This window comes from Pezoporus wallicus, unplaced genomic scaffold (assembly GCF_028554395.1).
Source record: "Pezoporus wallicus isolate ANWC-B61680 ecotype Strahan unplaced genomic scaffold, APGP_CSIRO_Pwel_v1 contig_6923, whole genome shotgun sequence".
Taxonomy (NCBI): Eukaryota; Metazoa; Chordata; class Aves; order Psittaciformes; family Psittacidae; genus Pezoporus; species Pezoporus wallicus.
The window spans coordinates 2,861,291-2,886,347 of NW_026637289.1; the positions used below are offsets into that span (position 1 = coordinate 2,861,291).

At 36.3% G+C, this 25,057-nt stretch overlaps 1 protein-coding gene across 7 annotated transcripts in view; it reads left to right on the forward strand.

The window, feature by feature from the left end:
- AFG1L (AFG1 like ATPase) overlaps positions 1-25,057 on the forward strand; it is a 58,767-nt gene that overhangs the window by 11,628 nt on the left and 22,082 nt on the right. For all 7 annotated transcript variants that reach the window (XR_008971601.1, XM_057404719.1, XM_057404723.1 and 4 more), the window contains exons 3-7: positions 5,870-5,921; positions 6,553-6,654; positions 8,015-8,145; positions 13,497-13,596; positions 16,411-16,469. Coding sequence is in view for 6 of the 7 variants with exons in the window: in XM_057404719.1 (XP_057260702.1) it covers positions 5,870-5,921; positions 6,553-6,654; positions 8,015-8,145; positions 13,497-13,596; positions 16,411-16,469 (444 nt within the window). In the remaining variant the exon portion in view is untranslated. The remainder of the gene's footprint in view (positions 1-5,869; positions 5,922-6,552; positions 6,655-8,014; positions 8,146-13,496; positions 13,597-16,410; positions 16,470-25,057) is intronic.

The window sequence follows — 25,057 nt, forward strand, 5'->3', positions numbered from 1 at the left end:
CACAGCTAATTGCAGTAAAGCCAGACTGACACTTTGTTGAGGGGAGAAGTCAAATGCCATTCTTTAGGTTGAGAATATATTTTTCCCTAGTTTCTTTAAAGCGCTCCTCACTTTCCTGAGAATGGTGCTCTCATTTAACACTGCTTCAATTCCATGCTTTATTTTTAAACCAGCCTTTAAAAATTGCTGCATAGCTCACCAATACCTGGGAACTAATGCCACACTTTGTGAGAAGCAGCTGTAGAACTACTTGCTATTGAGATAAGTGTTACTGCATTTTGAGGTTTTTCTGTTACAGATTGATATCGCTGTATAAACCTTAAGAAGACTGATAACCAGGTTGAACACTATAGTGCTGTGCCATGTATCAAAACCCCAGAAAAGGAGGAGAGCAGTGAGATTTGTGTAAATCTTTTAAAGCCTGCTAGCTTGTGTAATTAAATCAAATTGTGATTAATGATGAAGGAGAAGTTGCAACCATTTTTTCTCTTCTGATGTCTTTGAGGAAGTTATTTGCTCGTTCAAACAAGAGTCCCTCTTTATGTGAAATGAAGCCAAATAAATATAATTTAAATTTTAGTACAGGCCAAGTTTTGCTTCAGCAAAGTTGTAATGAACATCTTTAATGAAAGTCTTTCCCAGAATCAGTCACAGCTGTGACTAGGTACTTGGCAAAATCATAGGCATCTAGCACTGTATCAGCTGTAGACAGTGGCATCATGTTTATCATATATCTGTATCTATCAAGTTTTCTAAGTAAGCAAAATATATGTTTTGCTGTGGTAGACTTTCAGGGTAGGGATGCTGCTGCAGGCTTGGTTCAGTTTTGAAGATTAGAACTAAAGGCTTTTTGTGCCAAGAAGAGGTGGTGGGTAGTGCTCTCTGGAACTGGCCTGGGTTGAACAGGATTTGTGTAGGCTTTTGAGTGGAAGGAGTTCCTGTAATTAGCAAAGCATCTCCAGGAAGTACTAATGATAACAGGGTGCAGGTATATCCTGTATTAGTGAGTAGTGTTGTAACTCTCCTCCCATGAAGGCATGCTACTTTGAAACTTTGAATATGCTGGGAAGTAAAAGATAAACCTTATGCTATAGGTGTTCAATTGTTTTTATGAAAAAAATGATTGACATTGGTTTTGCTTAATGTTTTGTACTTAATGAGTTTTAATAGCTTGAAATTAACCTGATGTAAATTACTTAAGGATTTTTTGGAAATAAGTCAAACACTTCAGTCAGTTACACATAAGAATTTGTAGATTGACTTTCTGCTTTTTCAGGTTTCTAGTAGCCTGGTTAACCTAATTTAAATACAAAATCTCCTGCGTTGAAAAGAATCTACTGACAGCTTTTTAGAAATAAAAAAATAGCGGTGCTTGGCATTTCAGGCATGCTTATTTTTCCTGTCTCTGTACCTGAAAAGAATGTGGTTGAGAAGTTGCAGTGAAGAAAAGGGGAAAGAAAAAGGGAGAAAAGCCTCTTCTGTAGTCTGATATTCCTTATTTTATTGCCTGATTTCTTTTATGATACATTTGCAGAAGCCTCTTCCTAAGTAATAGTTATTCCAGAAATAGAAATTTCTGAACTATTACAAGAATGGTCTGCTTTGGTTTTAGTTCTGTTCTTAATTTGTCACTTTCTATCTAAATAGTTTTATTCAATAAAAATATGGTAGAAGTAGGATTAGGGAACAAATACTTTTATCAGGTAAAATGGAAACATTTCAGTGTTTGTGTAAGAGACTTGCATTACCTCCCAGGGCAAAGCTCTCTGTAATCAGTAGTCTGGGGCAGGACGGGACAGGATATGACAGGGATGACACCACACCAGCCGTTTCCTTTATGATAGTAAAACTCTCTGTTTTTTTATGATGTAGATTTTCTGGGGCATCAGCATAGGATGAATTTGAGTAGAAAAAACAATTAGTCTTGCTGCAAACCAAGTAGGCTTCTGTTTTTCAGAATTACTGAAATTTGAACAATGACTTTGATCTTGAGCTTGGTGAAAGCATGGCCTTTTATATTGAGATATTTTGAGATCCTCTGAATTGAAGTTCAAGGCTAAAAGAGTTTGCATAGTCATTTCAGATCTCTAGCTTTTCAAAATAATACCAATTGGGACATCTTAAGAGTTGTTGAGTTGCTGTACTAATGACTTGAAATAAGCTCAATTATAAGTGAGGTCATGTTTTCAAAAGCGGTATGAACAATAGTAAACACCATTCAAGACCTTGAAAATGTCTTCAGCTACAACAGCAACCAAAAAGGAGGCCTGAAAAGTGGGAAAAAGAGGCAGTTTTGTTAGTGTTAAAAAAAAAAATATCTGCTGTTTGGAGGCTCGTCTCTTGAATTTTGCTTATTTTAATTAACCATCTTAGTATTGGTATGTGTTTTTAATTGAAAGTTTTTCAAATCAAAGTTTAAATGTTTCCAGGAAATAAGTTGCTTGCTTCTGGTGTCTGAGGTAATGAGCATGGGAGAAGGTGGGAAAACACTGCACATTGTTAAATATATTTAGTAAAGAATAAGAAGTTGTCAGAATGAAGGAGATATTTTGACCAGAATAATTCCTTAGATGAGGTAGGACATTGATTGATTAAAGTGCAGTTTAAATAGAAAAAAGAAAAATCTGATGCAGTAGAATCAAAGCACGACATGCAGTTTTGAAACAGAAGTGTGCAAAACCATTTTGATAGTAGAGGAGAGAATTCTGTAAATCTGGGGACACTTGTGTGTGTATCAACTTGTGGAATTGTAAATGTTTTAGCACATGAATGATTTTCAAAGAAAAGTGTGCAAGTCAACTGATCTGTAAAAGAGCTCCTGCTGTATGTAGCATGTCCTGATGATAATGAAACTTGCTGAAGCACTTAAGTTACGCTGTCTTAAATTAGTGTGGGATAAAAAATGTTACAGGAATTAAGAAACTTGGAAGGCTCAAGGGATTTTACATGTGTGGTGGTGCCCTCATTTGAAAGGATGTGGTGGCTGTTCAAAATACACATATAAGGATTTCAGAATTTTCCCCTTCAAACAGAATTTTTGTTCATTCTTTAATATCTTTTGTACATTTCAAGTATTAGCTTTAGCATCTTAAAATCTTACCATTGTTGCAAAAGCAAATCTATTGTGAACCCATTGAACATTGTTATCCTGAGGCTCCAAATACACCTTAGGATAACATGGAAGTGAGGAGCAAGGAGGAGCTCATTTATTTAGTTTGTCTTCCTACATCTTCCACTTTCATCCCTTCCCTTCCTGAAATAAGTAAGTTTGGCCTTATTTTAGGGTAACTGGAGGATCTTCTGTGTTAGATCTCCCCCCACTTTCTTCTTTTGGAGTATGTGTTTCAGTGAAACCAAGATCAGTCATCTGCTTTCTTCACCCCCACGTACCATTGACTTTCTTGTCTGCTTGCTGTGCTTTAAGTTGAACCAAGGGCATTGTCTGGATTTTATCAGAAATCCTAGTGAAAGTTGCTCTTTTTCTTATGCAACTTTCAGGCTTCAGAAGGTGCATGAGAATAATTAAAAAATAAATAATAGTAAATAATCCATTTTATGATCCTGCAGAATAGCTTGAAACTGGTAGGATGTCTGAGTTTCAGTATTAAAAATCCACTGATGGAGTTTACTTTTTAAAATTAATTATTTTTAAAATCAAAACCAAAACCAACCAACCAACATAAAAAAACCTCCATCAAAACAAAAAACAACCCAAAATTAGAAATAGTTAGTGTTATACCTGACAGGATTTAGGAAGTGGGTATCTAAAGGTGTCAACAGTGTCACTTCTGACAGAAGTACATGTAAAAGAAACTTTTTTAGTTGCTCAAAGAGGGTAAGAGTTTTTCTGGCATTTGATTTGTGTTTGGAAATGATCAGCTTCAGCAAGTTTGTTTGGGTCTGCCACTGTATCCATCCATTTATTTTTACCAACAAATATCTCTCAAAAATTGCTGTCTTCACAGGAAAAAAAAAAATCAATTTATTAAATCAACCAGAAGTTGACTGTTACAGAAATCAGACATTGTAATTGTTTCCTTTAAACAAAAAAAAACCAACACTTTTTCTGTAGCACATTTTCTAGAAATGGAGTAATAAAATATGCGTAAAAAGGCAAATGTCAATTTAATAAATAAACACTTTGCAATTAATAAAATTGTGTAAAAATGGAGGCATTAATACTTGTTCTGGTTCTATAACTTCTACAAAGAGAGGTAAAGCAGTAATCTAAACATTGATTTGTTTTCCAGTTTTATTGTCATTCCTTGTGAAACTGCTAATCACATTAATATACAGTGTTTTTAGGTAATACCTTTAATGTGGTAGTCTTGTTATAATGATTGTTAGTCTCAATTTAAAAAGAAATAAATTCTTACAGACATCTCATTTTAATATTTTTCTATTTTTCTTTTCTTCTCTGTGTAACTTTGAGCATCAGTAGTTTTAATGAGTGCAAACTCTTAAAAAGTACCCACTGAAAAATGTTTTGTCAAGTTGCCTTGCAGTGCTTTTGGGGCACTAGCAAATAGTTGCAGCCTTGTCTATTAATGGAATGGTTTCAGACATTCTGAATCCCTGTTCAGCCACAGATTGATGACACAGATTTTTGATAATCCAACCAATATAACTCTAAATTAAATCTGTAAGTGGGTCTTATATAACAGCTATGCTTACGTATTTTCTGAATAAACTGGTATTAAATATCCTTCTGCCTTTGGTCATATATTTTCTTTCATGTTTAATTGGTGTTTTGCTACTGACTCTCCCATTTCTTTAACATGGCACTGTATTTTGAAAAGTGCTTTAGATTCAAGTTGTTTAGCAATTACCCAGCTCCAAATGAGACCACAGAGCTGCAATTTTAATTTTCCTCTGTTTTGGCTCAGCTCATAGAACTCTGAAAGTGGAGCACTTTAAAACAACCACATACTCTTCTGCAGTGCTTTTTGTGGATATCTATTTGCTTTCATGGATTTGATGAGAATTTTGTTAAGATTTCCAGTTTTTTAGAAGCTGTTTCTTATTAGAATTATACTTGGAAGTGGCTATACACAGTACGGGGGTGGGGGTGGACTGTTTCAAATGTAAAGTCTTGATGTTATTTCAAGTTTTGCTATAAAAATACAAGTTTGAATAAAATAGAACAAACCAACAGGTGTCATAATTTATGTCCTGAGTCATATTAAGAGACTAAAAATTCTTAAGCAGTATTCATTCAAGATAAACATAACTCAGAAAAGAAATTAATAAATTAGGTACATATTTTTATTGTGACTCCATTGATTTTAATCATGTTTAAACTAGAGATAATTCTGCATTTAAGATTCAGAGTGGAGAGAAAAGGGACCTACAATGTGCACCGGCTTTGCAATAGTGATTTTCTAATTCCTAATGGTTTATATCTTAAAAAGAGCTGTTTTAATAACTGTATAGTGTATGTATCTATGAATACTACAATACTGCTTGATTTTCTATCCTTTTTTCTAGGGCTGACTGCTCAAATGGCTTCATGAGGAAAAGGATTTGTTTTGATGATTGATGATGTATTGGATACATTTAATCTTTTTATATGTGTTGCAGTAAAAGGCGTATGTGCTAGGACTGGGGATGGGGATATTTCAACAATGACCTGAACAAAACAAACCCAACCCAGCCCCTGCGTGTGTGTTTGGCTTCTTTTATAGAATTTGCACAAATATAATGTTCAGATTGGTTACCAGTCCTGAGCTGATGATTTATTCAAGGTTATGCTTTGCTAGCCAGTGCTACTTTGGTAGTTAAGTGTAGCTACTTTTTTTTCCCCACAGCAATGTCCTTGCTTTTATTTTATGCCATATTCATATTTATTCTTTCTCCTCTCGATTTCCAGTTCTTTGCAAAAAACACCCCCCCAAAAGGTCTTTATGTCTATGGAGATGTTGGTAAGTTTCAGTTTCATTAGTTCCAATAGAATTTTCTTGAAATGCATGTTTATTCAATTTCTGAAGTGTCTAAAAGCTTTATGCTTATGTAGCATTATTGCTTTAATGAATTTTCCAGGATTAGTGTTCTTCCACATTATGATGTTATTTCATACAGTTACGCTCTGATGCTGTAAACTGTTGGATTTGACTGGGTTACTGCATGTATTTTTTTTCAGCTTTACTAATACTTAAGAATGCAATATAACAATTTGGTAAGTGATTGAGGGGGCCACTGAGAGAATTTATATATTCTAATTGCAACAGTTCAGCATTAAAACATACTGGCGTTTCAGAAGAAAATACTAAGGCTGTTTCCTAGATGTGTACGGAGCCTTTTGTGTGACCTTTGGGCTATCTCTTTATGGATCAAAGTTTTAAAACAGAAAAAGAAAAATGAAGTTGTTCCAAGTTTTTGAACAGAAAATATAACTGTTCTTCACAAACAGTCTGGGCTTGTACTTTATTCTGTAGAAGTGTATAATTTCATTAGTTCAAAGCTAATGAACAATCAGTATTGTAATCAGTACATACTGTTCTTAAATTGACTACCTGTTGGGGTTTTTCTTTTTTGATTGTTTTTTATTTGAAGGCACAGGAAAGACGATGGTGATGGACATGTTCTATTCTCACTTAGAAATAGAAAAGAAAAAGAGAGTCCATTTTCATGGCTTCATGCTAGATGTACATCAGAGTAAGTGCAGACACAGGTATTTATGAGAATTTTATGAAATACAGTATTTATAAAAAAGTATGTCTCATTCTCATATTCATATTAATCATCATAACTTTATTTAAGTATTTAAGCAAAAAAAGTAAAAAATAGAGAAATTGAAGGATTTTAGCATTGTCTGTTACATCAGAGTAGATATTAATTGCATATTATTTCTCAAGTATCTTTTCTTAAAGATTTCTTTATACTTGATTGTATAGAAAATTTGTGTGTATATTTAGGATTAAAACCTTAACTAAAAGTTTTCCAGTTACCAGTTAGCTTCCATGCAATCCAAAGAAGGCAATTGCTAAAACTGAAACAGTAAAGGTTAAATTCAGTCAGCATTTTGAATAAGCAGTAACTAAAGCAGGTGTAAATGCACGGGTGAATGAGAGCTGTTCTGGTTGGCAAACTTAGTAATACTATCAGTAATTTAGAGGGAAAAATAGTCGAAGGAAGTTCATCTTTAGTTTCAGGAAAAATTTCTGGCAAGGTGAATAAGGTGCTTCATTTTGACTGAGATATTTTAAAATTTGGCTCTTTAAATTCTCTGACTTTAAAATGCTGTGAAATTGTTAAATAATGCTGTAATTTAGAGGTGTTGTGACAGTTACATTTTTCTTGGGAAGTGTAAACAATTTCTGCCACATTTACTGCCCACTTTAATATCATTGTTGGATTACTGTTGAGATTTTCTGTTTCCATTTCTTGTCATTTATGCTTAATCTTAATAAAGGTAGCTTCTTAGTGCAGGATCTTTGTTTTCCAAATGTTTGTTTATAGTCAGATGGAATACAATCCGTGAGACAGTGAAGTATGGATGTAATAATCATACTTTGTGCCAGTATTATCTTCTTTACATTATAACTGTGTTGCTATGTCTGAGTGTTTTTTAACTGAATGCATTCTAAGTATATCTTCAGAGCATGCAGTGCACAGAGCTGTGCCATTGTTTTGTAAACACTGTAAGGGTTCTTCACTGAGAGAAAGTTAATACAGAAGATGCCAAATTACAAAGTGAAACTGAAACTAAGGTCATGAATTGGGGCAAGATAAAACTGTAATTTATATCAGTTTTTAAAAGATGAAGTATAGCATAAAAAGGTTCTTTTTTGTTTCATATTCTTCTAAAGAAGAAAATACAAATCACAGGATTACATGACCTTTTAATTGTTACCTGGTTGTGGTTGAAGACTGTTTTCTTCTCTTGAAATTGGCCTAAATTTGAAGCATTCCTATTTTTAGTGGACTAGGCTACTTTTTATTTAGCAGCTAAATAATTTTTTTTCCCTGCCTTAGAAAATGAAATAAGAAATATTTGTCTGTTTTATTAACTCAGGAATACATCGCCTTAAGCAGAGCTTGCCAAAAAGAAAAGCAGGATTTATGGCCAAATCATATGACCCAATTGCTCCAGTAGCAGAGGAGATAAGTGAAGAGGCTGCTCTTTTATGTTTTGATGAATTTCAGGTAAGAAATCAGAGGTTGTTCCTTCACTTCGAGGGAAACTTCATAAAATTACTTTTGAGCTTAAAATATGACACTTGTTACTGCTAATATGGTATTTGAGTCACTGACCAGTAGTGAACTATAGAAGTCACTTCACAGTTTTGAAGATGGTGTTGGTTTATTTGGTTGTTTTTTTTTCCAGGAGATAAGATGTAAATTGGTGGTATAAGTGCCCTCATAGTGCTTTCGTTTACCAGTCTACTTACTGGTCATACAAGTGGGTATTAGAGTTTGGTGAGAGGCTTATGAGTATTCCAGGACAGGAACCATCATACTGTACTCAGCCTGTACGGTGCCCAGGGAAGTAGCTGCCCGATATTTGCTCGGCATGTCTGGTCTTTGCTGTAGTTCATATAGTGCAACAAAATTGTCTCAGTGTGATTAAGGATGCGGGAATAAAATGTCAAATTCAGCCTAAATTCTTTCCTAGATTCATTGGAGCCTTTGGCATGGCAGTGCCAGATTATATCAACATAGCTAACATTGTAAGAGACTTTTATTGAATTACATGTGAAGTTTAAAAATAAACTCATAAAATGATCTTTGCCCAAGCTGTTTTTTTTTTTATTTGTTTTGCACAGCTTGTGAATTGTGTTATAAGGGCATGTCACAAATTTAGGTGTAAAAATTGCTTTATAAAATTTTTAGGAGAGAGGTTAAAGAGGTATTAGGTATCACTCATCAGCTGAAATGTTTTTTTTAATTCAGAGAGAAAATGCAGAGCAAGATAAAACCAGACCTGTGTTAGTTCTCAAATCACCAACTGTGAATCGTCTGTGTTATGCTATTAAATTAATACATTACTGAAATGGGCAGAGCAATTTATATCTCCTAGCTATTATTTTACATGCCTGTGCACCTGAGAAAATAACCATTTTATGATCAGCTCCCATGATGAGGATTTTTATAGCTGTAAAGAAGTAGATATTCTTGTTTCAAGTGACTCCTGTGTTTTTCAACAAAGGGGTAGTCCTTTGATCTAAGGTTTCAGATTGTGAGGAGATGCTTGATCATTTAAATTGTACTTTATCTAGTGAATATGAATGCCAGGCTTCCAAAATTTGCAGATTAAAATCTAACTACAGAGACCATTGTATTTACGCTGCAAAGAAATAGGAAAGTTTGGAGAGGGCAGGGAAGAGTGTTAACTGTCATGACATCAGATATTCAGGTGGTAGATGGAGGCATCTTTGCTGTACCATGTGTTAGTGTAGGTACCTAGTTTTATGTATAAATGCCCGCTGCTTTCCTTCCCTGGTGTTGCTGTGTCTCCAGACTGTCATGTGCCTACATTTTAAGGGGAAGAGGCTCTGGTATTTTGTGATTCCAAATTGGTTGCCTGCTCCCTCTGCTGACTTGCTTGAGGTACATCAGTCACTTCAGTTGTAAAAATCGCCTGTTTTTTTGCATGTGTCACAGCTGAAAAAGAACTGTTCTCTAAAATATGTATCTTAGACTTAGTATTCTTATGTGAATATTTAAAATCTACTTGTTCTGGGTGTAATAATGTTCTAAATTAACGGATTTCTGAACAGCTAAATTTCTTGACAGGTTTTCTGTAGCATGGAACACTATGCAGGCTTTGCCTGCTGAAGAGCAGTCCCAGCTTTCTGAAATTTTGCAGAAAGCACTGAATTTGGGATTCTTTCTGCTTTCTGGGAAACTTTCTGTGTAAATAGCCATAAGGTAGTGCAGTGACTGGAAAACCAGCTCACATGGTTGCACAGTTAACATTGATAATAAGGAGCCAAATCTAATTCAGGACGTTTGCAGCTCATTTCCCCCATGGAGATAATGGCTACGTTTCACTGCAATATTCAGTACTCAGATTTAAAGAATTAGATTAAAAGAAAACTGTAAGGAGTTGGAGACTCAGAACATCACTGCTTTAACTTGCAGGCTAAGCTGCTGTTTTGACAGGTGGGAATCAAGCTGTGTCTCTATGACTTCGACAAAACACTTGTGGTGTAGAGGGCAGGTCAGAAAATGATTGAGATTTGCTTTAAACCCTTCAGGCTGCTTTTAAGTACCTGTTTGGAAAAAAAAAAAAGAGCTGAAAAAATCAGTTTGTTTGTTTGTCTTGAGATCAGGCACATGGATGAATGATATTGTGACAGGGACAGCAAAGAGTATTGTTAATGTTCATATTCCAGAGGAAACAGAATGCAGAACTTCAGAAGACAAAAGCATTGCTGAGGTTGCACATTCCTCTTTGACAGTGGGCTAAAGCTAAACAGAAGTACTCTGAAGTGAATCTTCTTGTGAAGTCTGGAGGACTGTTGAACAAGTGGAGATTTGGTGAATTGCCATAGAAAGATGTTTTGGTAGTTTTAAAAGTAGTGTTTTGTTTTCCAAAATATTGTATTAAAACCCCACCCAAATATTTCTGAAGTGTTTCTTTCTGCAAATACTGTGGGATGGCACTAAGCTTCTGAGTTTGTCCTTTCTGAAGCAGGTATTTTGGCAGCATTTGCCTAACCCACAGGCTGTCACATTATTAAAGCATTGCTACTTATTACTGATCTTTGCCATACAGTTTATTGTAAATATGAAAGTATTTTTTTAAATCAAAAAGTCTTATGCCATTCTAAAAATGTGTCCTCATTTTGTAGAAAAAAAAACATAGAATTTAAGCCATTTTTAATTCTAATTTTAAGTTTTCAGAACACAGAGGTTGGCCTAGTTATTGTTTAGCTATCAAATAATTATACACAGATAATTAGAAGCTCTAATTTCAGTGTGTGACTCTACCCTGTGTTCGTTTTATTGATAATGAAAACAGAATCCCTACTTTTTGGTATGCTGAAGGATATACAGTCTAAGTCTTTATATATCATCAGTACCACTTAGACTTGAAGCAAATTACAATTTAGGGAGTTTTTACTAACCTGCATGCTATTAAAAGATTCTAATAAAAATTAGTCTCTTATTTTTGTGCTAATACTAATTGCTTGTAATACATGCTCATGTTTGTCATTCATTGCGTGGATCTGTACCAATCAGTGGCTGACTGAGTCTCAGGCACTTACACATGTAAATTAACTATTAGTCTAGTGGGTTTTTCACTTTTTTATTTTTTAATTATTTTTTCCTTTTTTTTTTTTTAACATGAGTCATAATGGGAAAGCAGCACTAGGTCAGAAAAATCTTTTCTCTTAAATGCTAATGAAATGTCTCCATTCTCTCCATTAGCAGGCTCTCCTTATTGGTAATTTGTAGCCTCTGCTTTTATTCTGTCTTGTAATGAATGCTGGATACAGTAAAAAACGAGACATGACAATACTTTAGTTACTGTCTTCTACCTTCTTTACTTTGTAGAAATTTTCTGTCTTTCCCAAGCTGTATGAGAAACAAGAGCTCATATTTGGATCCCAGGTCTGAAAATGGCTCTGGCTTTTTGATGTAACTTTGGAGAATTTTGTTTTTTTAATGACATTGAAAACATCAGAATTCCACATCAAGTTGCAGTTCTAGTTAATAAGAGAATGTTATTAATGCTTTTCTTTCATGTGAGGACTAATATTCTTTCCCTACCTATTTTCTAAGGGTAGCATGCTTTATAGGATTTTTAAACAAAAAAGTTTTGAACAGCATAGTTTGCAGAGTAAATTTTTAGAACCTGGTTATTAGCTTTTCTTTGTGATACAAGAAATCTGGTTACCCCTACAGTGCGCCTGTATACTGATTCCTTGTGTGTCTTGTTTTCTAGGAACAGGGGGAGTTCTAAATTTTAGCATTCAGAAGAATTAAATTATAAGCAGATATATTAGACATACACTATAATAGTGAACTATGACATGCTTTTTGGAATGTTGGATCTGATCACAGATGTGCAAATCTGAGGGGTGTGTTACTGGTTGTGTAAAAGTTTGGTTTTGAAAAAGAAAATATAATCCATATTAATTTATTCCATGGAACTAATTGGAAGAAATCTTTGCATGAACAGGTGTTTACATATAGTTCCTTATGAACATTATTGCTTCCAAACTAGCTGTCAAATTTAACCCAAGTCTTTTACTGTCTTTAGTGTAGAATTAATTTATGGTTTTTCTGCTGCCCAAAAAGATCTTTAGAAATGGGGAGTAGGGTTAAAAATTACCCTGGGTTAAATAGTCTTCCTGTAGGTGTATTACTATCGCAACATACACATGTAAACTGGTGAAAGCATAGCAGCCTGTCTGTTCGGTAATGAGTGTATATAGCTCTCAGGATGCCACCAGTGTTTTATTTCCACAGAACTGGGGTCTGTTTTGGTAAGTCAAAATGCAACAAGTGTCTAGATTGTAGTCAGAGGGAATGCGGGTGAAACAAGTGTAACAGTAATAGAAATGGCTTACTTAATGTTGCTGATCTCAGCCGGTGAACTCCTGTAAAATATAAGTTGCTGTTGTAACAATGGGATTTTCAGAGATTGTATGTATTTATTTATTTATTTATTTATTTATATTTTCATTAGTACTGAGTGGTTTTGGTTTCTTTTAATTTCTTGGTACTGTAAAGCAGGTTCTTTAAGCTAAACTTAGATATTGAAAGAAATTTCACTTCATGGCTGATTTTTAGTCATCTTATTCTCTCCTTCCCCTCCCCCCCCCCAGTATCACTTGTCACACCCATTTTTATTTTTTTTTTTTCCTTTTCCTTCGTGTTTTGTGCCTGAAGGTTAGAAGAGGCTGACTGTGCTGGAAGTGACTGCCTGCCTTTTGATTATTCATGGACAGTAATAGAAGGCACTTAAAAAGAACAATGAAATTGCTTATTTTTGTGATGGGCCATCTGTTGAATTGTTTTTTGCAACAATCACACAATAGTATCTATGTCATATCATTCTATTTTCAACAGCAGCTGATTATGTATAGTTGGCTACTTGTCTTTTTTTCTGAAGTCCCATGACCATTTAAATTCACCTCTGCAAACCTTTGCCTCAAAGGTAATAGAAATGTAAAACAGCCGGTGTGTATTTTCTTTCTGTGTTCTGTTTTTTCATGTTGTTTTTAATTAATTAGGCCTCTTAAATGTTTAGATCTGTTTTCTCTGTCTCCCACCTGTAGTTTTATAATAGAAGTTAACATGGAATCATTTAGCAATTGGTAAAGAAATGGTGGAGTTCCGCAATAAAGAGCGGGCAAGTTTTGAAAGACTGGGGTGCATTCACTGCTTATTAATTATCCCTTTTATTTTTTCTCACCAAGCAATAATTAGAATCTTTCTCCATGGCTTTCACTAACAAGCGTTTTTCCTAGCTACAAAGCCACTTGCAGATTATTGCGGCAGAAGCTGAAAGCAAGACAAAACAAATGTGTTGTCTTCTACAGGTCACTGACATTGCTGATGCCATGATTCTGAAGCAGCTTTTTGAAAATCTGTTCCAAAATGGGGTTGTCGTTGTGGCAACATCTAACAGGCCTCCAGAAGGTAAAACAAACATGCTACCAATATTATCCAAATACAATGAATCGCAGTAACTTGTAAAGCAATTGTATTAAAGTCAATACAGTGTTTAATACTAATAAACTCTCTAGTCTGCAAGAATCTGAGATACTCCAATTTGTCCGGGTTTTTTGTGTTCTTAAGGAAGAAAGGTTTTTCAGTAAGAGATATTTCTTCCCTCTCTCCAACTCAAGCCATTTCTTTCCTCTAGATGCCTTCTGTGTTTTCTGATCTTCTCTAAACCAGAGGAAGGGTATTTGGGGACAGGGGAGTAGAGGAGAGGTAAAATACTGCCTTGGTTTTGGATGATAGGAAAAGACCATATTCTGCAAAAGAGAGAGTAAATGAGAGTACATTCTTTCCTGGTTTCTAACTCGGAAACTTGTGGACTTGATCCAGTAGCTTAAAGAAGAACCCCTTATGAAGATGTCACACTCAGCCTGGTTTGAGATCAGTCACTGGGAATTACTTAGGAGAGTTATTTCCATTGCTAACTATATTTTTAAATGGAGAGTAACTAGCTGGATAGATCCTCCTATGAAGTCCCGAAATCTGTATGGGTTTTAACCAAGCGGTAATTGTATTTTTTTTGTATAGGAGAAAAGGGTTTGTTATAGAGTAGTATGATATCTTGCAACTTTTATGACACTTTAGATTGGTTAATTTCAAATGTTTGCAAAAAATACTGAAGAGTTGCAGCATTAACTGTAACTACAGTTAATTTTTCTACCCATATTGAGTAAGAGGATCACTAAAGATTTGCAATGCAGTCTGTCTGAAGGGGGGAGAGATTGAGAGAAGAAAACACTCACGTTTTTACTAGAGGAGGAGGTCATTTCCCATTGGTTTATTTTCTGGTTTAAGCAAACAAGATGAAACCGTAACTACTGTAGTTGGGTTAATTATAGATAAACTGGATGGCAGTTTGGAGCCATCCTTGTGTTTTTTGAAGCACTACTCTTTCAAGTTCAGGAGAGATTTTTATCTTAACTTGGGGATTGTATTCCAGTTATTGAACTGAGATGTTAGTCTGTGACCATTATCATCATACAGGGTTTTTTTCTTAGTACATATTAAGTCACTGTGTCAACCTGAAAGTCATACATTTGTACTAGCTACCCAACAGACGATGTCAAGAATGACATCACAGCTAAACTGTCTTGCAGTCCAGATGTTGATCAGTGCCCGTCACTTATTCTTCTCTCGCTATTCCTATGTACTCACTGTGTGCGTCTGAAATCCTACTGCAGAAAAGAGAGTTGGGTTAGTGTAGTATGCTACATCAAGGTTTAAGACTGAATTGTTTCCTGTAGATACAAAGGGGAACAGTGGCTTTTTCATTAGAGAGCAGATGTAACACTTAACCATATTAAACTTCCTCCTCAAGGGAATATGAGGGGAAATACTGAGGTGCAGTGTTTGAGGAATCCTGGCTTCATTTCTTCACCAAAATTATTTCTTGTTCTTACAAAACAGAGATATAGTACAAAACTTCATGGCCTTAATATCTAGAAGAACTAACAGAAGTAGCTGTCTTATAGTACTGTTACATATTCAGTGGTTTTTGCAAGTAAATATGAGATTGTTTTTTAAACAAATGTATAGCTATCATGATTTGCAGAATTATGAATGAGAACAATACATGGCTTCATACAATTTGTTAGTAATTAGGGTGTGGAATCACCTTCACTGATAATTTTCCTAAATGTTTCTATGTGCATATCCAATTTTGTGGAAACCATTTTGTAGGTGTCCTGTTAGTTTCTCATACATACTGTGTCTTCTGTTCACCATGAAGTGTTGGTAGGGCATAAAAACTTCAGCCTGTTTGTAGCCTTTAGGCAGCACAGGGAATGTAGGTGGTATTAATAATCTGGTGTGGTCTTTGTGGGGAATTTTGGTGACATCTCAGCTGGGTGCTTTATTCTTTTATTTATTCCTTCAGTCAGTCATAGTGCTGTATTGCCTTCTTATAAGGCTTCCTAATATTAATGAAACAGAGCAGCCCGTTACAGCTTTGAAGTGGCAACATTTTCAAAGAAATCATTCTGTTATGAACATGTTGGGCAGTTGGATAGTCTCCAGAGAAGAAGTGTACACTCTATGAAATTTAGAGATAAATAAGATATAAAATGCTGCTTTATGGTTTGTTTTTACTAATTCGTATTTTCTTTGAGTGTGGATCTGCATTTTGTTATGTAATTATTTTTTTTTTTAATTCACTGATATTTTTAGTAACTTTGCATAAGTTTGCATATTAATTTAATTTTCTTTTTATTTTTTTTTGGCCTTAGGGGTGACCCTTTTTCTCACTTTGGAAAGTGAGGTTTGCCTGGTAGAATTGCTAGAAGATAAAGTGTACCACAGTACACTGAACAAGAATGATGCAAACTTTAGAAGCTCAGATAGTGTAATTTTTCGTTGACATTGGGTTTTTCCCCTCTGCCAAACACTTGGGACTTAGCAGTTGCATAATTTTGACCTTATAATTTTTATGTCCTTACTTTAAAACAGCTGCTGGTCTTACTCCTTTTGCTAAAATCAGTTATATGTCAGTAGAGATTGAAGTCATCTTGTGTTTGCTGCCTTTTTCAGAGTTTTTCAGGATGCTCCATTCTTCCTTAAGAATATACCAAATTTTCATACAGCAAAAAAAAAGAAATCGGTCTCAGCTCTCCTCTTCTGCCTTTTGTTCCTTCTCTCTCTGGCAATACTGAGTTTTATTCGCCAGACTAAAAGACAAGCCGACATTGTTATTAAGACTAAGTAGCAAAATGGTACTGATTTCCTTTCTTTCAGATCTCTATAAAAATGGTCTTCAGAGAGCTAATTTTGTACCATTCATTGCTGTGCTGAAGGTAAGGAGAGTCACTTGTTAAATGCTTCTCAATTTTCCCTGCTGTATTAATAAATTATAAATTTGTACAGGATTGCTTTGATGCTAGTTTCCAGAGAGGATGTATGTGCTTTAACTGTTTGGGGTGAAAATAATTGAAGGTAAGGCAAGAAGAACTCTTTCTGTCTACAACTAAAATGTTTTGAAAGCTGGATATTTTTAATGTGACAGAAAGTTACCTTTTTGACTAAAGTAACAGAATTTTTTGGGGTAAGACTTTGTACTGGTGTGCATATGCCATGTAATATAGTATTCCTCTAACAGCTATACTGTGTTGTACTTGTGGACATCTTGCATTTGTTATGCTACAAAACCTGGTGTTTTTGTTGGTGTAAAGAAAGTAGTGTTTGGTATGTACCCCTCAGTTACCTTGTTTCTGGGTCTTTCTCATTGTAAGTGGTTTTCTGAATGGGTATTTGTGAGGTTTCACATAATGTTCAACAAGTAGCAGCTCTGAAGACAGCTTCCTGGAGTCCGCTTACTGTCTTCTCTGCCTTTAGCTCACACCGAGCCATGTGTGTCTGTAGTAGTGTCAGTCTCATCTAACCTGTTCCCTGACAGTGTCTTTGACAGCTTGGACTACTCCTGTCTTAGTTTTCTCTGAGTGCAGAGCCTCCTGCAGGGCTTTTGTTTGGGGTTTAGTGGGGGTGAATGGATGGGTTGGTTTTGTTTGTTTCAGAAATTGACTTCTATGGTCATAAGTCTTAAAATAAGGCTTTAGAGCTAAAAGTAGTTCAAGTTCAGCACGGGAGCTTTAAATTCCTTTAAAGTTCTTGGGAACATGGGATGAACATCACAGTACATTTCTGTGATGAGGTGGTTCACTTGAAATAGATTTCAGGCTGTTTCTGTTCCTCATACATGGAATGCAGAGACACCAGATACCCTGGTAACTGCTATATAAAAATCTTTCCTTGTCTTCAAATGATGAAAAGAAGCGGTTTCTTTCCTAGATCTAGAGTTATCCATGCTCATCCTTAATTTTGTTGTTGATTTTATTTTCTTGGGACAATATAATTCCAGTATCTGTATTTGGGTTCCTATTCTTACAAAGACAACTACAAACCAATTTCTGTGGAATAAGCAAAAAGTGAAACAGCGCTCTATGGAAAATACAGTTACCTTGCAAAGTTTGTCTGTGTTGTCTTTCTAGGTGGTAGATTACTGAGGACAAGTGATTGCTGAATGCCTGCAGTGGAAGGTGAAATTGATAAATTCCACTTTTTGAGGCCATGAAAAGCTACAAATCCTCCAGCTGATAGCTGCAGAAAAGCTTCAGGTTTGTGTAGTTGGGCAGGCCAGTAAGGCTATTGACAGCATTTCCTGCCCTATGCGTGTCCCCTGCCCAATTCTGAACCTGTCAGTGTTCTGATCTTTTGAAATCTTACTTAGTGTGAGATCTCATGTTTCAGTGATTCCTTAATTCTGTAACTAAAGGGAGTAGTTTTCATAAGCAGGAAAAAACTCAGTTATCAGTTTGTTGTTGTGGATAACATTCTTTGGGAATTCTTTATGGGAGGGCTTAGTTTCTGCAACAGAGAAGAGTGCTTCTTCAGGTCATGAAATTTTAGAGACAGAGCTTTACAGAGATAACTATTAGGGAGAAAAATCTTTTAATTCTATAATTGCAATTAGATTCAGGCACTTCTGATTGCGCTTTTAATCTTGCAGGATTTCTTACTGAGCATCTTAAAGTGCATGGAACTCCTAAGTGATTTTTTTTCCTTTTTTCTTTCTTTTTTTTTTTTTTTTTTAACAAAGGCAGCTCTTGCAGGGAAACACAATCGCTGCTCACTGTTACTTTGTGCAAGTGCTCAGAGCAGAAATACTCCACAAACTGTTGATCTAAACCAGTAAGAAATAGAAAAATTTTCTAAACATTTTAGAAACGGTTTACAAATAAAGCTATGTATCTTAGAATCATAGAATCACAGAATTGTCAGGGTTGGAAAGAACTTTAAGATCAAGTCCAACCATTAACCTAGCACTGCCAAGTCCACCATGAAACCGTGTCCTTAAGTGTCACATCTACATGTTTTTAATCCCTCCAGGGATGGTGACTCCTTCACTGCTCTGGGCAGCCTGTTCCAGTAATTGACCACCCTCTTGGTGAAGAAATTTTTCCTGATGCTCAACCCAAACCTTCCCTGGTGCAACTTGAGGCCATTTTCTCTTGTCCTACCACTTCTTATTTGTGAGAACAGCCACCTCCTTGCTACAACCTCCTTTCAGGTGGTTGCAGAGAGCAGTAAGGTCCCTCCTGAGCCTTCTTTTTTCCAGGCTAAACAACCCCATTCTTCTAAGGACTTGTGCTCCAGACCCTTCACCAGCTCCACTGCCCTTCTCCGAACCTGCTCCAGCACCTCAGTGTCTTTCTTGTACTGAGGGTCACAGAACTGAACACAGTATTTGAGGTGCGGCCTCATCAGTGCTGAGTACAGGGGGATGATCACTGCCCTGGCCTTGCTGAACCTCAAGCAGTTGGCCTCAGCCAGTTGACACAGTGTGCCCATATCCCTCTGCAGAGCCTTCTGGCCCTCAACCAGATCAACACTCCCACACATCCCACTCATTTTTAACAACTTGATGCAAGAGCTGAAGTGAGGCTCTTAAAAAAAAATAATAAAAGCATGCTTTAATTTACTGGTTTGCAGTAATTTTGGCACATTTTAGCTTATGCAGATACTTAATGAAGACATTTGCATCAACCATTGAGTGTTCTGGAATCCTGATTCTAGTTCAGTGGCTAGTTCCAATGCTTCATTCTCTGGGCAGTCGGGAAGGAAAGCTCCTTCAACTGTTTGTTTTGTAGAGCCTGTAACTTAAATGAGCAGTTCTTGAGTTTCCAAAGGTTTCCTGGGACCACAGTGTGTAGCTCTAAAACATCAGGCTGAGTCAAAATGCCAAATATGTAACTTCTGCATTTTGTCAGGTTTTCTTCATGCAGCAGACCTGCACTGCACTAAATTCTAACTGAAGGTCTGGAAGTTTTAGAGCTTTTTACAGCCTGAGGATACCTTTTAAAGGTACAGTTCTAAAATAAAATGTTTGCTTTGACTACCCTCATTTTGCTTAGAATCAACCAAAACCCCGTTGACAGTATTGTCAGTAGGACATGAAATTACTGTAAGCTTTCTGTAGTGAACTTCTTTTTTTCTTCTGCTGATAGGGACCAAATATTTATTTATTTTAAAACTATTTGGTTAAAAAGACTTTTAACCATAAGCATTGTGCACTCGTCTCAAACAGAAAGCAGTGTATTTTTATATACTCTATTGTTCACTGTATTTCTCAGAATAGAACGGTGATTATTTATTGCCATTGTTGCCTGCTCTGGTTTTAATTAAAATATACCCTTTCTTACAAAGCAGGAAATGGAGGAATTTAAAAGTGTTTTTACTTTTCAATAACTTAGTTCGAATATGTGAAAAGTACTTGTTTAAAGCATTTACAGCTGTCCCTAGGGAAATTGTGGGAGTCAGTTTTGTACAAAGGCATTGGGTAGATGTAAAATGTCTTTGATGGTGCAGTCAGCTTTTGTCCAACCACCTGTGTGAGAAATGCAGGGATTTGTTGATTGGGGGATCTGCCTCTTTTACCCCCTCCTTACTCCCCCCCGCAAAAAAAAGTCATCTCCTTGATGAAATTGATTTGTCAGTTTGTTCCAGTCTAATGGTGTGATAGCCCAGCAGCTTTCAGTATGTTGAATAGTTAAAACCTGCTTTTGAGGTCAGTGTCAGCCACTCTGACCCTTGTGAACTGTCACCTGAGTCAGAATTGCAGGGATTAGGCCTTTGATATTGTGATGGCTTTGCCTATCAATTGACTTTTTCATTACTGAAGATGTTGGGCCTTTTGTTTCCCTTCTTAGTATGTAACCAAGCAAACTCCTAAGTAGAAGGAGCATTTGTTCTTGTTCTTTCTGCAAGTAATAGAAGTACTCATCTTTTGTGAAGTGTACCTAATTAAACATAGAAAAAGTGAAAATAAAAAATAGAGCATGATTGCAAGTATTTTTTCCTGAACATCAGTATAATTTCTGGGTAATTTCAGTTTGACAAATTTCTGAGTGTCAACTAACAAAATGTATATAGAAAGCAAGGTGTCAGATTAGAAGTTACCAGCACTTTCTGCATTCAGCCTTCTAAGCCTGTGTGTGTGTTAAGTTTAAACACAAGGGTTATTTGAATTCTGTAGTTTAGAGCACTTAACTGTTAATATGTTATAACGTACCTATTGCCTTAGTGTGTTCACTAGATTTTAAGCTGTTTGGTTTGCTTACCTTCTATGTCTGTCTTACACGTGCTTGCTTCTAGACAGTTTATTTAGGTGCAGATCAAAACTTTACCTTAGGATAAAAGAGTTGCTCAGTGTTGGGCTTCCTGCCTTCTCACTGCTTTTGATTGTTAAGGATTTCCTGAGTTCTTGCTTGGTTTGGTTACTCCTTGATTAAAATGAATAAGTCAAAGCATATTGTAGATATGGAATAGTTGATTTCTGCTGTATCAGGGTAAATTAGTCTAATTACACGTGGCAGTTTTATTTGCTTGTGATGTAATGTGAAATGAGGTCCTGCATCCCCCCAAAAAGCCTGAGCCAATTAATAAAGCTTTTAAGCTCTTTGTCACAGGCCACCATGGAGGTCTGCAGAGAAGAACTTTAATCCAATAAACATTTCATTTAGATCATGAAAAGAAAGCATGAGAAGAAGCTCCTACAAGAGAGGGTGTTACCAGCAATTCTAGCCACGAAGAGATGCGAGGAATTTGCCAAATTAACAGAGGCCTTCATATTTAACACATAAATGTGTCAAAACTAATAATAGAATAATTTAATTTGAGTTGAACCTTACATTGTTAAAATTCTAAGAAGCCACAACTGTTTTCTTCAAAGACTTTGCTGTTGAGTTGGATGGACAGGGCAAGGGGAGGTTGTGAGAAACCCAGATAGCAAATAGCACTGGCCGAAGCTGGTGGAAAGGGGGGGGGAAGGAATAGATAATTAGGTGTAATTAGTGTGTATGAATTGTTGTCTCCCTGCCCTTGGCTTGAATAAATTTCAGAGGGAAAAAAAACCCTAGTGGTGAAACCGCTTTGATGTAAGAAGAGTCATTGTGGTTTGGCAGCATAAAGGCAGTGTTTTATACTTCTTACATAATGGTTGTGATACAGAAAGAGTGAATGGACTCTGCACCCCCCAGCCTGCTTTACAGCAAGGACTTTTGGATTCCCTTGAAACAAAATGCATCAGAAGTTGGTAATGAGGCAGTGGACCTCATCAGAGCTAAGCGTAAGCCATCTTTAGCCTTTGTTTAGATCTTAATCGCATTTTTCTTTATTCTGGGAAATCCAGTTTTGTAAATCAATACTACTTTTTTTTTTTTTTTTTCTCCTTTCCCTGCCTGCCAACAGTTCTGGCAGGAGCAAAGGCTAATACTGGGGGAGAAATACAAATCAAATGTTAGAAAGAAAAACAACAGCAAAAAAAGGAATCTAGACAAATAACTTCATCCAGGGTGTAATTCCAATGAAGTGCACGCATTTGGGGTCAGTTTGACCCTCAGCCTACAAAACGCCATGTTATAAATTCGGGGTGAACTCTTGGCGTTTGTTTTTCACAGAGCACCATGGCTTGTTTATTAGGAGATTGAAAGTTACAGTTGTGTGGGTTCTTTAGCAAAACTGAATGTTACGCAGTGGTTTGTGGGTTGGTTTGGGTTTGCTTGGTTGGTTTTTTATTATTTCTTTCTGCAAGGAAGATTTTCCCTAAGTGATGTGAAACAGGGAGAGCTGTTCGGTGTAATTCTTATTGCATGAAAGTTTACTGTGCCATTCTTCTGCTCCCTGGCTGGAAGAAGGAGAGACTATTTGTCTCCTACCCAGCACAGCCACATCTGTACCTCCTGAATTCTTTCACTTTTGTCTGAATATCTGAAATACTATTCACACAACAGCACATTTTAAGAGTCTCTGTCTTTATTCATGCACCATTACTTTACAAGTTAATTGTCTATTTTTCCTCTTCTTAGGGGGTAGCTGATTTGTAGCTAGACATTAAAATAAGTTATTGAAAAGTTGTACAATAGATCGTATGTTCCTTGCAGTAGCAAGAATAGTGGGGGTTCTTAGTCGTTAAAGTTTTGAAGGCTGTGGTGTAAACTTGTGCAACTTCCATTGAATGAATTTTACCTCTAACTCTTCACTTTAAATGTTCTTGTCTCAAGGGTAAGAAGAAGGCTAATTAAAAAATATATATATTTGGCAGTATTTCACTTCCCAAATCTTTGTGCCCTAGGTCCCCTTAAAAATAATTTCACAAATCAAATGTTTGTCATCCAGAGTTAATCTGAGCATGATTCGTTTCACTGATACTGTGCAGGATTCTTGGATGACAGTTTGAAAGTTGTCCTCAAAATTTGTTTGTGTGGAGCTTTAGGGGTTGTTTCGTTACGGTGTTTACATTTGGAACAAGCATGAAGTGTCTAAAACTATTGTAGCAATTTCCCGTGTTCCCTTGCAGAAGAGTATAGGGGGAAAGACTGTAGAAAAATTCAGTTAACCCTTTAAAGCGTTGCTCTGTTTTGCAGAACAGATAGCCTTTTGTACTTGAAGTTGATTTGATCTGTGAAAGGCAACACCTGAATATCATGTAAGACTAAATAATTATGCCTGATTGTAAGGGTGTTTTTTTCAGGTACAGGTCACATGAAATTCAGTTGGGGTAGAGTATGTACAAAGCTAAGAAATATGCAGATTTTCTGTTGTAAGATAGTGTAAAAATTATTTACACTTAATACTTGCATAAAGGTTAGAAAGGTTGATGAAGCGATATTTAGTTTTGCTTTACTATTCACTGCGTGTCAGAATGTAATTATGACTGATTCATGAAACTGTCTTAGCAATGAACCATCTTTATTAAAATGCGGATCAAGACAAGAGCTGACAGTAATAAAGAATAGAACATTTTAGTCTTGTTGCTTTTGAATGATTGCTAATTACCCCAGAGGTCATGTATAGTGCTTATGAGGATTCATTGACATTTTCTTTAAAGTCTACTGTTTCAACAACATCTGAACAGGGAGACAAAAACTGTATGCATATCCGACAAGGCTTGGACCAAGTTTTTATCCACCATGAAATACCTGATGATTCCCTTTCTCCTTCTCCCTCCCTCTGAGTACAACTTACTCCCATGGATCTGTGTAGCAGAAACTTAGGACTGTTAAAAACTCCGTTTACTTTTTATTTTTTAAACGAGGCCGATTTTAAGCGTGGATAAAAGGAGCAGCCCTTTACCATGCTTACTCATGGCTAATGGTCTGGTTGATCTCCTTTCAGAGCTGCGCCAAAGAGGAAACCCTGCACTTTGTATGCTTCTCTCAGCAGGCTGTAGACAGACCTGCCCAGCTCATGGGTCCCAGTTGGACCAGTTTCACGTTCTGAAACGTGCTGATGACTTTGAGAGTACGGCAAAATTGAAACCTGTGGGTGTGCTTTGTAGGTCAGAAATATTTTTTTCATAGCACACTGCATTTTTGCTTGAGAGGATTCCTTATATCTGCCACAGTTACAAATCATCTGGGAAAATTCCAATTGTAGTGGTATCCTTTGGATGGAGAAAGCTTTTCTTGAAACTGCTTAAGAAAGAATTTTAAGAAAGAAGAAACAGAATTCTAGTTGATAATCTAACACTACATGGACTCAAATAATGAAAAGTAAAAATCATTACATCTAGTGAGCTCTGTTTGCCTGAGGAGCTCTCCCCCTGTTGCTTGCTGGTGAAGGGCTCTTGCCACCTGTCTGCACGTTGTGTGATGTGAGAGAATTTTTCTCTTCAGCTGGATGTAAATGTATGAGAAGGGTGACTGCCAATGAGCAATCTCATTATTTTCTGATTTTATTGATGCCATGCCTTGGAGGCCAAACCAGCAGGACAGGTGTGGGGTGATATTTAGGGATGGGTGCATGTGTGTGTGATTTTTTTTTTTTTTTCTTTTTTTTGGTTATACACTAATACAAAGAGTTAGATGCTGAGGATGTATTTGAAAAGGGAAGATGATACTTCTGTGGAGATTGATTCCTTTTGCTCAGAAAGAGTGCTTAGAAGTTGCGCTTCTCAGTCAGGCATGGTTTTATTATTAATAGTAGAAGTTCTCATGTGCTCAGTAAGAACTACACCAGAGGCCAAGAGTACTAATTGTGCAGTTTTGCATGCCTGGGGATAGGAGTAATTTTACTTGTATGGAAAGTGCATTTAGTACTGCAGATGCAGTGCTACAGCTGCATTTGCAGGTGTCTAGTTTGGCCCGAGTGTGAAGGGCTGAGGAAACTTAGCAGGTGTGGGAATTAAGGTAATGATCATACCAAGATGAAGCACTTTCCCATCTCTCTTCCCCTACATCTTCTCTGGAGGTGATCAGGTAGGGTTTGTCTGATCCTGTGGGCTGACTTTCTGATTTGAGTGAGTTCTGGTTTTCTTTTTTTAATGCCATTAAAACTCATAGCAGAGAATGACAGTTGGGTTGACTTACGATGGTCTTCAATAAGGTTA